Source organism: Tinamus guttatus, unplaced genomic scaffold (genome assembly GCF_059628265.1).
Source record: "Tinamus guttatus ecotype Peru unplaced genomic scaffold, ASM5962826v1 Tinamus_guttatus_pri_ptg000115l, whole genome shotgun sequence".
Classification (NCBI taxonomy): domain Eukaryota; kingdom Metazoa; phylum Chordata; class Aves; order Tinamiformes; family Tinamidae; genus Tinamus; species Tinamus guttatus.
Window position 1 is genome coordinate 5,375,277 of NW_028288649.1, and position 16,336 is coordinate 5,391,612.

Here is a 16,336-nt window from a genome sequence, read left to right on the forward strand (position 1 = left end):
TTCTTTCAAAACTGCTTCTTTTCTACTACTTCTTACTGTTCAAGTTCATAAATGTGTGTATGTACATTTGTATAGATTTCTTGCAAACCCTGTGGAGGAAGGTTCTAGGAACTTCTGCACTTCCTATTAAGAAATGTTCTTTTCTCACTGATTCAACTGGTTTTGTTCTTAATTTCCTATGAATGTGTGTATATGGCTGGGACTATGTGACATGAATGCAGCCCCAGTGAAACAGAAACACCTTTACATTAAAACAAGTAGAGCAACAGTCATATTTTGTACTCACAGAAATACAGGCAGCTTCTATAAAACACTGGCACAAAATCAACCTCTAAAACACTGCTGAATTTGCTTATAACTTTTCCACTATTTACTTGCATCTTGGTAAGTGCATTAGGTATGATGATATTGACAACTCTTTATAGTAGAAAAGTGATCACTGTAAGTTGATACCAAGTATCCTCATCATCCTAGCATGTCACATGGGCATATATGGAGGACTTGGATTTTTCAGAGATACTGTTTGTTTAAAACAAGTTATTTATAACATCGATTATTTTCATTTTACAAGTTGATTAAAAATCTTTTTTATTCTCCTAAATATATCTATACTAAGGACTTTTCCTATTTGATCACGTTACAGTTCTTTTAAATAAAGTGTGTGTCTTTGTTATACATACAAAGAAATGCCTGCAGTGCAAAATCTTGTCTTAATTGTTACTTGCTAATCCATGGCCAGTTTATCTTCCTGTCAATGTTAGAATATATAAACATATGTCAATGTCTAATATATAAACAGGTCAATGTTTGCAAGTCAGCATTTTTATTAAACTAATACAACTGGAAGCAACAGATAACCTTCTGGATGTTTATGCCTCTCTTCAGGCTTGAAACAGAAGCAGTAAATTTCGAAAGCAATTCTCAACTTGCACTAACTACTCCAACTTTAACTAGATATTCAAATAATCTGAAAAGTAGGCAGTGGTTACCAGGGAATAGGTGGGAAATGTTAGTAAAAACATGGGTAGTAGGATGATTCTCTTAGAAAGAAAGAGGAAAGGCAGGTAAAGTTATAGCTTATGAAAGTAAGCAAAGCCACGGTAGAAAGGTAAATACCATTAAACCAATCTCTAGCTAATATATTAAAAAATTCAACAGAGTTATACATTCTAGCTCTGAAACCCGCATTCTGCAATTCTTCCCTTGATCTGCTTTTCTTCCCTTGAGGATCAGGGCCAAAAACTCAGAGATGAGGTTGTTACTTTGCCAGAAGTGCCAGTGCTAGGTGGTAAAAGTGTGTTTCTGTCCTTCGTTAATGGGTTTATATCAACATGCAGTGGTTATTTTGTTGTACCTAGTGTCCAAGAGAGTTTTTGTTAAACTACATGAAACATTACTATAACATTAACTATACTTCTATCCACAAAAAAAGTCTTGTTTATGACCTTAGACCAGACCTTAGAGCAGTGACCATAAAATCATGAAACATTTATGCAAACAGTGACAGCCTGTTGGTTTAGATATGCACATCCAAATAGCAGACAATTCTAGTACTACTCAGGTATTTTTATTAATGGGAAAGCACCAGTGAGATTTTAATTCTGGTTATGTTTCCAGTCACATTTTAGCAGCTGACATTTGTATTTTTACGCCTTTGATTTTTCTTCCAGCAATGGAAAAGAGCATAGGGGATTTAGTGACACGTTTTATCTGTGTAGATAAGATGCATAGTTGGTAGCCCTTCTTCATTCTCAGAACATTTGGATGTTGGATAATTTTAGCAAGCAGCAGACAGGCTGACCTTTGTTGTGCAAGCCAGATGCAATTTGCAGACAAATATAGGTATTTAAATAATATCTTGGCTTCCCTCATATTGAAATCCTGTGACTCCAACAGATAGTCAAGAACAAAACAGTGTGATGAAGAACAGAATTAGATGACTGCTGATAAATCTTCCTAGCTGGAGGGCACACACCATATACTTAACCAGAGAAATAAAGAAGTTTTTTGAAGCAGTAAGACCTCTCTATTGCTAAATACATTAGTCAAACTGAGTTGTTGAAGACTGGAAGAGAGTCCAAATCCTCTTAATCCAGGGGGAAAGGATTTACCAGTAATTTTAAATGAAGTAGCTTTAAGTAGTATCGCAAAAAATATGTGATCTTACTCTTCAGATAATTCGTGGAAAAGATTTGTAATATTTGTATTTGTCTTGAAAGCCATAATCCTCTGGTATACTTTTGCTTGACATTAAATATAAATAGATATTCAATATGAGGGTCAATTTAAAAACTTTGTTAAACTAACAAATTACAGATTATGCTATTAAAGAGGGAAGAAGGCAGAAAGTTCTTCATTTCTGTCACCGTACTGTGCCAATTCTATGTGTAACCCTTATATTGCTTAATAGTATTTTAAATACCCTAATTTGAAAGAGGACAGATTATTGGCCTAATCTGGGGGGAAAAACCTCCAGACCTCTAATAAATGAAAAGTATTATCTTTAGTAGAGGCTTTGTGATATTTTCAGTAGGCTAAACCCTGAGCAGTACAGGATTTATGCCTTGGAGCTTGCTGGATGTGAAAAGCCTTTTAAAATAATGTGTTGCACAGGCAATGATCTTTCAGTGAGCTTCAAACCACCTAACAAAGATTTAAATGTTCCAAAAGTAATCTCATGCAGATGGCCCTGGCAAGAATAAAAGACCCGCCCTTCTACTCCCTGCTTATCAAACACACAAAACTGGCTCAGTTATTTATTTATTTTGAAACTTTGGGGATTTTTTTTGCACAATGTCGCTTCTTACACATAACAACTAGCCAATGTTAATCTTAGTGTTGATTTCTAGCATTCAGTATCAAAAGGTATACCTGTAACACTGATAAAGTTTAATTTACAAAATTGGCACATCATCCAAGTAAGATTTATTAAAGGTTTAGTCATAATATCTATACAATGTCTAGAAAAATACCATGTTAATTTCAAAAGGAACAGTATGAAACTTTATGATACAATACAAAGACTATGTTAGCTGTCACTAAAGGCGATGTTGTATTATAAATACTCACTTTAAGCTTAAAATACATTATGTCAGTTTTAATAGAAATATCCCAAAAGACCTCACCCCTCTTCCAGACTTCCATCATGAGCACAATCCTCAAGGTATTTTAGAATACAAAGCACACTGTAGGTAAATATTTACTGCAAAGTTCGTGATCGCCAAGATATAAAGCTAAAATAGGTATTCCCAGCGTAGCAGGAGGTAACCAGGAAGGCAAAGAACTGCAGAAAGAAAAAAAACAATGAAATATTAGAAAATATATTTTAGAACATCCTCATCTCTATGAATAATAATGGAGTTTGTGAAGAGGAGAAATGGCAAACTGAATGGGCAGTCTCTTTCCTCCTAGTGCTTGTGTGGCATCACACTCAACATTGTGTGACCAGGCTTACATATCCATAGAAGCATGTGCCTAGAAGCAGCCAAAACAGGGCCTATATCTCGATTCCTCCTCTCCACATCTCGCTGCCTCGGTGCAGATCTTGCAGCCGAGGTGCCACTTGCTGCCTGGCACATCCCGTGCTGGTGAAGAGCAGGGCATAGCCCGGGGTCAGCGAGGGCTCACGCCAACACTGCTGCCCTGCTCCAGGGACTGCTGGAAACCCACCTGTACCCTCGGTTTATCACACTTTGCATCCAAACAGGCTGTTTACAGGGAAAACTTGGGTTCAAAATGCAGGTCTAAACATGTGCTTGAACAGCGGCAAACTGGCTCAGCGCAAACCTGCCCCGTCAGCCTGGACTGATTTCCGTGGGCCCGAATGCTGGTTTTCCTCAGTGCAAATACTAGTGGCTGCCAGCAAGTTGAGTTACTACCTTTTTGTTAGAAATTGATTGCAGAACAAGCCTTCTTGGTTCATTTTCCATTTAAAGACTGTAAAAACTGTATCTATAAAACTATAGATATATAAAACTACATGCTGTGGCTTCTAACAGTCCTTGCAGCATAGGCACACGGAGACAACAGAGCAGCTGGGAACTCATTCAGCTGTACTGATCGAGTCCAGCTTGGTGCCAACAGTAGGGTTCCTGTTAAGCACTGCAGCTTCTTCAAAACAGACAACTTATGGTAAGGCCATAATGTTCTGTGCAGGTAGCTGAACCAAATAAAGCTGAACCTTGCACAGGGTTAGCACTACTTTTCTCGAAGGTGAGCAGGGATGGCACAAGAGGCTGTGCCAATATCCATCCTTGGAAAAACTCAAAACTCAACCGGAAACTGGAAGCCCTGAGCAATGTGTTAGCCCTCCTTCAAGCAAGGGATCAGACCAGACAATCTTTGTAGGTCCATTATAGCCTAAATTCTTCTCTGCTTCTAACAACATCTCTGGATAAATGCTTCAGGTGACAGTAAGGCACTACTGTGCATGTACATAGGCAGTAAATCTAAATCCTCCAGTAGAGGATTCTTGGTGAACCTTGGTCTGTAGCAGCAGAAATGGTAGATGGTTATGTAAAATGACTAGGAAAACGCAGCATTCCTATTTTGTTTCTTATGAAATAAAGCTCTATTTTTTTCCACCAGAGAAAGCTTTTTGGGGGATAAATAATTCACTAAATTCTCACAAACCCATATAAAAGTCCATAATGGATCGAGACAGCAAGAATCTACAATTAATAGAGTTTATGCAGACAGCATGTTAGATGAATAATATTAGAAGGTATTAAAAGAGTTTCCAAACATCCCAGGAGATATTGAGCCTTCCTGCACTTTGCATAAAATCTGAATCAGTGAGGAAGTATCTAGCACCAAACAAGCTCCTGTCAGCAGCACTCGCTGAGTAATCGCTCCGTAGTTGTGAAGTGCCATAAGGAGAAAACCTGGAACGCCACAGAAGCAACAGGGATGCAGTTATCCAACTCCCAAGACCAAAATAGAGCAGGTGCTCAAGTCTCTGTGTTCATCACTATACAAAATAAGCTGCAGACAAAAGGCAGGACTTGTGAACAGGCCGAAGGGGACAACTGCAAATGCACTAACAGGCAACAAAGTAGCTGTTATTCAGACTTAATCTATTAAATGAATTTGAACAGTGCTGCAATAAGCAAAGAGTTGTCCTAACTATCTAGAAAAGGTCTTCACCAATTCAGGAAGTGATGAAGCTTTTTAAAAATGTGTTGTTGTTTTTTTCCCCACATTAACTTGTTGTCTTGAGTCTCAAAATTTAGGTAGGAAGGCAGTAATGTCACACTAATTAACGATTTGCATCCACTTTAAAACACTTGGACGTTGCATCATCGTTACCCAGCCGACCCAGAGAAAAGGTTATTGGGGGTGACGGAGGGAACAGAAGACGGTTGCAGAAAGAGCAGCCCCCCTTCAGGAGCTGCCCGATAGAGCTGTGTGCACGCCTCCGTTCCCAAAACGGTGAATGCACCTTGTCAGCTTCAGCAGGAAGTCAGCTGAAGCAGTTTATGCTGCTTTGGAGTTACTTAAGTGCACTGAAGTGATTCAGTGCTCACTCAATTTGTTAACTCTGATGCCCTGGCTATGACCTCTGCAATACATGAGGACAGGGGAGAGGAAAGCAGGACCATCTTGAAAACATTGCCTCTTTACCTCCTCATTACCTTGAAAACATTACAAGCCTCCTCTGCTGCTGCTGCCGTGTGTGGCTGAAGGTACTCAGACTTACTAGTTTCCTCCAAAAACTATGAGCTAAGTTACAGCTATTTGTAGACTTGACATGAGCTAGACATGAGCTTCTGCATCAGCCGGTATGTTTTCAAACCCAGGACACGTGCACTTCAATCCTCACCTCCAGAGAGCCTTCTTTTGACATACCTTTATTAGATCTAGAACCCATTTAAACAGAAAATGAACTCACGGAAGAAGCTGCCCAGCTGTTGTAATTGTGACTGTCCAGGTCCTTGGTGACTGACGATGCATCTACAATGGCAGCAATGAGGTACAAAATGAAGGCACTCCCATTAAAACACAGACCCTGCCACAAAGCAAAAGAAAACAATCAATTCGTGTGCAAATACCTCTGATGCCATTTTATATTGCAACATGACAAAACCGACCCCTGAAATATAATGTGCACACAGAATGTGATTCTTAATTATCTTTCTACTCGTGATCTATAAAATTTAAATTGAACTGCTTATTTTAACACTGATGTGCATTAAAGCACCTTTTGAACAAACTCTGCTCTCTTCATGACAGTGAACCCAGCAGAGTGTAAAAGCCTGTGCACTGTGGTTTTCCAAAAGTGAAAATGAGGACAAAGCTTGCTTATCATGAGCAAAACGTTTCACAATGAGATATTATATATATAAAAAAAGAAACAAAACAAACTGCAATTTGATTATCTTCCTAATCTCTACAATGTTACACTGCTGGAGCAGAAGAGCTGTGCACACAGATCGCTGTTAAAAAGCTTGCAAAGCCTCATCTCTATTTTTGAAGAAGAGTGGGTCACATTTTCAGTCAGTATTCTTCCATCATCTAGGACCTTTCCTTTCCATCATTTCTGAGAGGAGAAAGAAACAGATAAAAGCCAGGAAAATGATGTGAATGGATTACATGGGTTGTGAAAAGACGCATGGCAGATGTTGCATTTTTAGATATTCACTTTTTAGCAGCACTCACATCTCAGGATACCCACGTTCATTGCTAAGACAGAAACAAAGGAGAAGACATTGATTCCCCAAAACACTACAAAGTGTTACTACAAGAGCACTACAGGAGTGTTTTTTTTCTGGTTTTGCATGCAAGACAGAATAGGAAAGGAAGGAAGCAGGCAGGTCGGACAGGAGGTAAGACAGACAAAAAGGCACCACTTTCTTTTTTAAAACTAAACAATTTTAATCCTTTGCAATTTAGCTACTTGCTACTTCAAGATCATGACCACAGGAGGTGTAATTATTTAAAAAAAAGTCTACCTTGCTACTTGTCCAAAACATTTGAATTTGGGCATAAAATACCATTTTAAAATACTGCTGCACTAAGTGGAATACCTGTGACAGATTTTGCACACATTTGCAATTGCACAAACCGGTACCTATCAATTCAAGACAGTTCCTACTCTTGTATGTAATCTACTCCCTGCACTCCAGAGCATCATACAAGTATCACAGCCCATGGCCATGTTGTCCCAGTTGCTTCCAAATGCAGCCCGGCTGATGCAGCTCCAACTTTAATTAGCTTGCACGGTGTGACCAGGGGATGCTAGGAGTATACCTCAAGTATTCATTCCTGCAGTCACCAGTCACCACCTCTGCCAGAATGTAAAAGAAGAGTTGCAGCTCAAGAAGAGAAGTTTGGGAAGCAGCGACAGCAGCTGTATCCACGTCAGCATTCCGCCTGCGCAAGACACTGGGAATCAGCACTGCAAGTGGCTGGTGTGGAAGCTCCTCATATCCATCTCCAGGACACTTGGTTCAAGTAGACTTTGCTTCGGATCAGATTGATTCCAGCCCACAGCGATCCGTTCCCACACCACATGCAGTCATGGGAAACCCTTTCCTCACGGGAGGAATGGGAAACCATTCCCCAAAGGCGTGCTTGGTGCCCGGCATGCTCCTCCAGGGAGCACCACGCTGGGCTTTCCGCTGCTAACGTGGCGCTCCCCAGCCACCACTGCCCACATGAGACTTCACGTGCAAAATGCCTTCTTGCTGTTCATCCTTGTGGCATTTTCGAGTGTCACTGCAGTACCCAAGCGTGGACATCTCACTGCAAGGGAGAGACGGCAGCAGCAGTGCCATGAGAACACCTTCAATAAACTGGGGCCTCTCATCGTGTGCCTGGTTTTTCCAGGCAAAATGGAGCACAAAACCTCTTCCTGGGGCTCTAGCCACTCCTTTGCTTGATAGAGTCCTGGGCCTGGGAGATGAGAGTGGACTCATGGGACCACGCTGTCCTTGGGAGGCAAGATGACAACCACAGACACAAAACTGGAAAGGTTGGCAACCTCTTGGGCAGCTGATGTCCTCGTTTCACTTGCCTCTCGCAGGTACCTCAGGAGCTCACAGCCATGCCTGCAAGAGCAGCTCTTGCCTGTGGGGCCCTGGAGCCTCTCTCTTCCACGTGTCAGGAGCAAATCCATCTGATAACAACTGGAGGCCACAGGAGAACTTGCTGTACAAACCAGCTGTACTCGCAGCCACCGTCTGCTGCCATCCACGGAGCCTCAGGCTGAGGGCAAGGCCTCCAAGGGCACATGGAGAGCGGGCTGCCCCGCCTGTCCCAAATGCTTCTTGTGGAAGGTGCACAGGGAAAAGCCGAAGAAGGAGACTATGAGATGTCTGATCAAAATCAAAGCATGCTGGGGGGGACACTCACAGCCTCCTGTAGTTCCTAAGTCCTTGTAATTTCAGGATATTTGGAAAAAAAAGCCATTTTTACCCAAGTTTACACAGAGCGCTGTGGGCATCCCCTTGCCATTCAGATGAAGCCCAGGGTCTGGGATTTGAGATTCAACTGATATACTTATGTTAGTGTTTTTATCTCACCTACATCAGTTGATCTTAATAAAAAGTATTATCTCTACTTACAAATCTCGCCTCTCTTTGCCTTAGCTGGGCAGTACAGTAATAAACTATGAAAACATAAATTTTCAGACAGGATGCCAGCAGTTGGCAGACTCAGGAGAACTTCTGTAAAGCAATGATTTCCAAATCCTTAAATTTAATAGCCTGGAGTATTTGTTGTTGTTATTTTTAAATTTCCCATTCCAAAAAGACTCATTTACCCTGGAAAGCTACAAATCCCTGCAATGTCTTGTCATGTAGAAAAGAGAAAAAGAACATAATTTTCGAAAAGTGCTGCTTTGGGAAATAACAGTGTTGGGGAAGATGGAGTGCAGTGCAAGCTGATTGGACCTTTACTGCCAATATATTACTCAAACCGAATGGTTCATGCTAAATTACCATCTGCTCCTTAAATTCAAATTTTCCAGATTTTAAAAGCTTCCACTGATTGTTTTAGCAAAGAATTTGCACTGTTAAGGACAGCCAGTTTTGGAAAACATCCTTTGGGTTAATTTGCAGTAAAGTAACTGTGTCTTAACCAATCTCGTAATGTGCTTAAACTGAAAAAAAAAAAAAAAAGAAGAAGGGGGATTTAGGACAGAGAAGCCCAAAACTTTGGATTTTGGATACTGCATACAACCCGTACAGGTTGAACCACCATGTTAGGAGGCCGAGCAGCAACTAGTGGAGAGTGAAACTCTGGATAGCCTGGAGGACGGCAGGGAGGGCAGGGTAAGGCCGCTGACTCGCAAGGTGTGCGTCAGGCCCGCGAGCACGGAGACAGCAGCAACCTCTCCCTGAAAGCAGAGCCCGCGCTCCTCTTGGCCAACCCGCAGGCTGCTCCCAACAGCTCTTCCAGTTCCTTGGGGCAAAACAAGCTGGAATGTGAGCATCTTTGTTTTGCTTTGCATTTATTTTCTCTTCAAAACATCTTGTCGTATACAGGGAAACTGCCTTTTAGACCCACGTTTATGAGATCTTATCTGTGATACTTTTGTAACTCAGAGCAAGAAGTACACTCAATAGCAAGTAGAAACATATTAAATATTCCAGTTTGTCTACCACATAGACAACTCATTTACGTGCAGCTGTTGCCCGATAATATTGTTAAATTAATAAAAGAGGGGTAATGACCAAAACTGGATCCAAATGGATGCAAAAATGTTTTCTCTTTGAATGTACTTTATTTACATCAAATGCAATGAAAACAGAAAGACCATTAAAACCTCTAAATGTAGCCAGATACATTACTTCTGTAATTGAAATAATCCAACATCTCTGTAACAGTGTTATAGCCTTAATGGTAGTTGCTGGTCATGAAACTTGAAAACAGAGACACTATCTGAACATAATCCTGGTTGTTCTTATTAGTAATTGCTATAGCTGATGATTTGTCACAGCAAAGGTTGGGAAGCCAAAAAAAAAAAAAAAGCAGCACTCCCAATTTCAATCACATACACAGCATAGCTGATAATCAGCTGTTCACACACAGAAGTCAAATATATTTTATCAGAACAAACTTCTGGGTAATAATCTTTAGCTAACAAATTAAAAGCAGTATCTCACTATATCAGACACGTGCAAAGCCACATTTATAGTAATTCTTGGATGGGTCACAAACGGGTGTTGTTGAGATGACGGTGATTTTTAGGATTTATTTCCCTAAAAATAGCACCAGCTACAACAACTGTGTAAGCAAAGTACTGTTGGGAGGTATTACTAGCAGAAATTACTCAAACCACAAAACTTGGAGCTGAATTTCAGGTGCCCATGATTTTTTTTTTGATAATTAAATTAGTTATTTATCTAGTTTTAATTAAGTCTTGAGCTAATATCGAAGGGAGGTATTTTACATATATATGACATATATATGGAATCTGCAGCAGCATTTTAACAGGACACCTACAGATGCTACCTCTGAACGACCTTTTCTTTTGCCCTAGCAGAAGACAACTCATGTTTGAGGTATAGAGTCTCACTTCCAGGTCACGGTGTTGAGTCAAATAGGGATTTCTACTGTTTAAACCAAAGGGCCAAATCTGTTCGCTCGCAAGCAGCTACAGATTCAAAATTCTTCATGGAATATAATCACTACAAGGAGGAAAAAGAAAAGAAAAAAAATGGGGCACATGCATATTATTAAAAATAAAGTCACTTGATCAACCAATGAATGCAATGGTAGAACACCCCAAAAAATATTTTAAAAAGCATTTGGATAGTAAAGAGGCCAAAAACTGGAGGTATGCAGCGACACACTCATTAGGGAAAAGCCACTAGGATAGTGGATGAAGTACAGCTGTAGAATACATCACTATCTTCAGCACCCAGCAAACCCTCAAAAGTGTAGCAACAACAAAAACTAGGTGTATTTACCACCGTGGTCCATGGCACTTGGGGGATCCTGGTGTAGGTCATTGTCATGTAGATGATCAGGAAGAAGACGGTGAGAACCCAGTAGAAGACAGCTACAAACATCACCCAGCCAAAGGCTGGGTATAGGAAGTATTCTGTTCCAGCAATCAGGGTCCACACCAGCAGCCCTAAAACCTGCGAGAGTTACAGAGAAGATAATTGTTATTTAGTTTTAGACCTTGTATTTTCATTCTAGGTCAAAGAATGGCATCATTTAGGGGCTTTTATAGGGGTTTTGGAGGGACGATGCACACCGCAGAAGACGGCAACCTGCTACTGCAGGGAACAACCACAAGCATGAAACAAAAGACAAGCCAATATTGCTTTAAAGAGAGACTGCAATTCCACAGCAACTTAGGCTGCCATAAATCAGCAGAGTAATCCCAGCCTCCTCTTTACTCCAGCCACACAAACGTGCTCCCTGACCTCGTGCAGGCAGTGCCCGTCACACAACGGTTTGATGAGCCGCTTTGCGACGCCGTGCTGACAGAACACTAAGCCAACAGAAAGGAAGAAAATATTAAACTTCTGGCTATGGCAGAATGTCACAAAGGGAAAGACAAAATTATGTGTCTGAGTGTTGATTTAGCTCCCCTTTAACAGCTAAGGAACTAAATCTGCAGTGGTTTGGCTCTTGAAATGAGTGCAATAAGCAACATAAAAAGCAACCGGGAGAAAACATCACAGGGATTCATGCTTGAATACAAGCCAGGTTGCATCCATGAAGGTAACTACTGATATTTTCCAGTCAGTAGAGTCATTTGGGAAACATGAGCCTGGAAAGAACAACGGGGATCTTCAGGTCCCATCTGCCGCAGTCATAGGTGCCTGAGCAATTAGGTTGAAAACAGTCCACAAAACACCCACGCTGTGGACTGACAGGCACCATAGGCATAAAACTGCCCCCAGAACCTTATAATAAACATAAGATGAGCAGCAGAATACCACTGGCCATAACTGTAACGCGCTGCGGGCAGGTTGGGAGCCCACACTTAAGCAAAGCCCTCAAGCAAATCCTAGCAGACCAATGTGGGGAAAAATATTCCCTCCTGATCCTGGGTTTGGCAATCTGTTCACATGTGGGATATGAATAAAATCCATCAGCCTGAGATTTTAATGTACTCTCTGCAGTTTTGTCTAGTGTTTCACCAATCTCCAATGCATTTAGAAGGGTGCAGAGCAAACAACACAGCAGCCAAGTCATGTGCCAAGGGGAGAAAAGCCTGTTTTGCAAGTTGTCCAACAATTATAAAATCCCAGTTAGAAAGACAGGGATATTTTATATTTCATGCTATTAAAAAGATTAAAAAAGAAAAAAAAAAAGAAAAAAGGAAAAGAAGGCTGAATGCAGTCAGATTCTGGAGCTAAAATTCTTATATTTGAAAGAAGGCTCATCTCTTTCTGCTACCCGGACTATGATGAACTTCCCTAACGGTGAGACACAGAAGAAAGGCAAAAATAAAAAGTAGCAACACGCATATTTAATAGAGTCCAGCCATACCAAGGTAGACTAAAGGACCACCTACCCCAATATCCTGTCTTCAGCACTGGCTGATAGCAGATGTTTAAAGAAATATGTAAGAACAGAGCACTCAAAAGCAATATTTCTTTGATATACTTCCTTAGCTTTCAGGAATCTACCATGGAAGGACTTCCTGAGCCTAAGGTGGCATTTTTGCCACCAATAACCCTGGAGAGATGAGGACAGTTCTGCTATAGCTTCATTTGCACGAGAGCTCACTTGTTAGTTCCAAATAGGCAGGTTCTTGACCATAACCCCATTTACTTTGCTTGTGCAGAACTGAGTGTGTAATCATTAATGTTAAATCTCTAACCACTACGTTTAACGTTAAAACTAAATTATTAAACAAAAAGTTATCGTAACTGGGAACGTCCATACTCCTGCTGACTTTCAGGAGCTCGATGGTTCCTCTCTACTGTGTCTTCAGTCTGTCTCCCAACCTGCCACCCAAACTACACCGGGTCCTACGGCTGTCCTCTTGTGTCTTCACAGTGCACTCCTATGTAGGATTTATACACCCATCCACACAGGCACCACACATACCTGAAAGCACAGCACAAATATACAGCCCACTTCTTTTGTCTTTTAAGAGAGGAAGGACTTTAAGATCTTCTACGGGTATTTTTCACTGCCTCTCTTTAATAGGAAGCCCTGGAGCGTGTTCTGATGGGGATAACGGTTCCTTCCTTCCCTCCTCAGCGTGCCAGGGGAGGGCAGCATTGCCTTACAAGAACAGCTCCAATAGCATTAGGTGGGTAGCTTAAAATATCCTCTCTTTTATTAAAAGTTACTAGATCAGTGAAGCTGCAGACAGTTCACTATAATCTAATTCCCATATCATTTTACTAATAGTCATAGTTCTGTTACTAATGCCTCAAATCCACAAACTACCCATGATAGATTAAGAACTACAAGCCCGTTTTGGTGTAACAAACACATTAAGATTGAACAATCCTGATATGCTGTTTAGCTAACAAAATACTATTTTCTTGGGACACAAAGGTGTTTTTCATGGTGCTCATCCACAAATTATATCAATGGATAATTGGTCTCATGTTCAATAAACAATTATGAAAGACAGATTTAATGTTCATCTGTGTATCTAGCAAAAAATGAGGACAGAAATTCTGAAGATGAGACAAAGAAACTAAAGAGAGTATCTCCTTAAGCAGTATAACCTACTAACAATGGTGCTGGTTTCTGGAGAGCTTTTAGGAACAGACATAACTCTTTTTCATGAGAAGTACAAGCGTATGAAAAATGCTTAATTCCGAATTCAACATAAATAAGAGGGATAGTGACAACTCAGCTTGTGCAAATGATTGCTTCTAGAAAAAGCAAAAAATTCACAAGAAGCAAGTTCTAAAAATAAGCCTGAAAATTTTTGAATTTACACAATCATTAATCGCAGGCAATCACAAAATGTAGCTGGCCAGCCATTAACTAGAGCACTAGTGTACTCATCACTCATCGTTCTTCCAGGAGTAAACTGGTATTGTCTCTCCTCTTTTGAGATCACATACATTTTAACATTTAAATGGCTCTACATCTTGCATGTATCCAAAGATTTCTTCTCAACACATGCTTTTAGCAGGGCCCCATGAGTGGCCGAACATTTTATCTAAGCAAGTGAGATGCCTCGCAGATATTTCAGATTTATATTCTTAAGTAGTTCTTGGTTCATATACATCTTAACTCTGACGGGTTGCATATTAGAGTGTGTTTGACATTTTCGGTTAGATCCAGATATTCCTACTGCATATTACTGGAGCTGACAGGCTGAAATAATATTTCAGTTTTCCTGATTAGAGCTGAAAAGGTCAGACCAGCTCACAGTCAGCTATTCATCCTGCGCGTAGCTAAGTGATACGGCAAATCGTTCCATCGCATATGTAAACACAGGCAACAAATTGGTTTAAAGTTCACGGGGCTGTCAGCATCTACAAAATACATAGGGAGCTGAAGCAACACAGACATCTAGTCAAGTCTTTCATTAATAGCTTGTTTTCTCATCATGTTAAATCCTGTGGTAGCTTCGGCACCATTAAGGGCCAGTCTCCTAATACCATGGCTGTCCTACAGATGGGCACAAGCTGGACGTCCCTTACGTATCTGCTAGAGCAGAAATGCAGAATCTGGCAAATAAAAGATCCCCAAAAGCAAAGGGCATCACTCAAAACACCCGTGCAGCCCCCGCAGCCGTTCAGGAAGCAGGGGCAGCACTGCCCTGGCTTCACTAACTCACCGGAGCCGGGAGGCCAGGGCACAGCTCCGCTCCCGGGAACTGGGAGGGTCTGGCGACGGATTTGACTTTAATTTATGAGCAAGTCAAGCTATGGAATACCCTTATTTTGAATTATAGGAATATAGTATGATCTTATCACAAATGATTCTGAAAAAAGGGAAAAAAATCAGGAAGAAAAGAAAAGGAAACAATTCATGTGGTGGCTGAAGAGGGGATGTGGGATCAGAAGCCTGTAATGGCTTTAGCAATTAGGCCCCGTTTTTCAAGTCAGATGGGAGCTGGGGTTTCACTCATCACTAAAGAGAAGCAGTTTTCCTATATTTATTGCAGTCTATGATTTCACCTCGGACATCTATATTGTGATCACTTGGCTGCGGCTGGATCAGGTGCCTCCATTATAGGCTGCATTAACATGCCAAGTGCACTAATGCATACTTCAGCAGTTGGCAGATACCATAAAGAGGAAATAACTCTGTAGCAAAGTCCAATACTATTGAGTGTGCAAGTTTCAAATGAGATGCTTAATTGCATATTCAAACACTTAAAGAAGTGCCATATTTTTTTTTCTGCAGCACTGAGAACTTCCAAAGTATTGAACTGTTTAGACATTAAAAAATAAATACAGGTTTGCTGCATAGCAGATGAGAGACACAGCTTGTCTTGTGCTGCTGGTCAGCAGGCTGGAAAGCTGGCACGAGCCTGAACCCATGTTCAATTTTGCTTTTTCAAGCAGTTTCAAACTTGTAGGACTGAATTTGTACCTGCAAACTATATTAAAAAAGCCCGTGATGGATTCGGCCACTCCTCCCCAACAATGTTACAAATTCTGCAGCATTCATCTTGACTGCTTAGCTTGGGTGTATAGTCAAAAATGTTCATGCATCCTTTCCAAAGGGGAGAAAAAAAGTCTCACTGTGGCAGAACTGTCAGGAAAAACCCAAGGCTCATCTAATTTCATGAAATAAAAACTCCCTGGCATGTCTGCCTGAAGCTTTCCATTGTCTTGGTGCTGGAGATGCTTCCTAGGCCCATTCCACTTCCCCATAAGTATGTAAGTATTGCAGGATTTACACACTCTTGCTGCTGGCACAGACAGAACTGGTGGCAGGAGGAGACTCGAGGAGCTGCGTGTCTGTGGGAAGAGCCGTCTCCTGCATCCAGCACCTGGACACGGGCCGAATCCGGCACGTGGGAAGCAAGACATCCCACGCCTCCTTCCCGAGGCTGAAGATTTACTGCTAGCAGAAAGAGAGACCATTCTAGATTATTGCACATCACCGTTTCGCTGCTAAATCACAACAGCACGAGCTGCCTATGAATGCCCCAAGCTCCTCCTCTTCCCTAGGCTATTCCCTACATGCAAAAACATCCCAGGAAATCTGCCGTGGACAGGGAGCTCCTGCCTGCTCCCTGCTTTACCAGCTCACTTCCAAGACCCTGGGAAGGCAAGGTTGGAGAGGCTTTTCTCCCAATACTAAGGGAGGGTAAGCAAGGATCCCTGAGGATCCCGCGCTGTTCAGGATCCCCTTACTTGATGCCGACTACTCTACTGTCCCATGGGCATTTGTATGGATTTGCCAAGATTAATGATTATTCTTCCAAATAGTTCATGTTATG

At 41.3% G+C, this 16,336-nt stretch overlaps 1 protein-coding gene across 1 annotated transcript in view; it reads right to left on the reverse strand.

The window, feature by feature from the left end:
- Positions 1-3,112: 3,112 nt before the first annotated feature.
- Positions 3,113-16,336, reverse strand: part of CMTM8 (CKLF like MARVEL transmembrane domain containing 8) — a 32,464-nt gene continuing 19,240 nt past the window's right edge. Inside the window, exons 2-4 of the mRNA XM_088521161.1 lie at positions 10,914-11,087; positions 5,891-6,007; positions 3,113-3,283 (exon numbers count right to left, since the gene is read on the reverse strand). Of these exons, the coding sequence (XP_088377287.1) occupies positions 3,200-3,283; positions 5,891-6,007; positions 10,914-11,087 (375 nt within the window). The 3' untranslated portion in view covers positions 3,113-3,199. The remainder of the gene's footprint in view (positions 3,284-5,890; positions 6,008-10,913; positions 11,088-16,336) is intronic.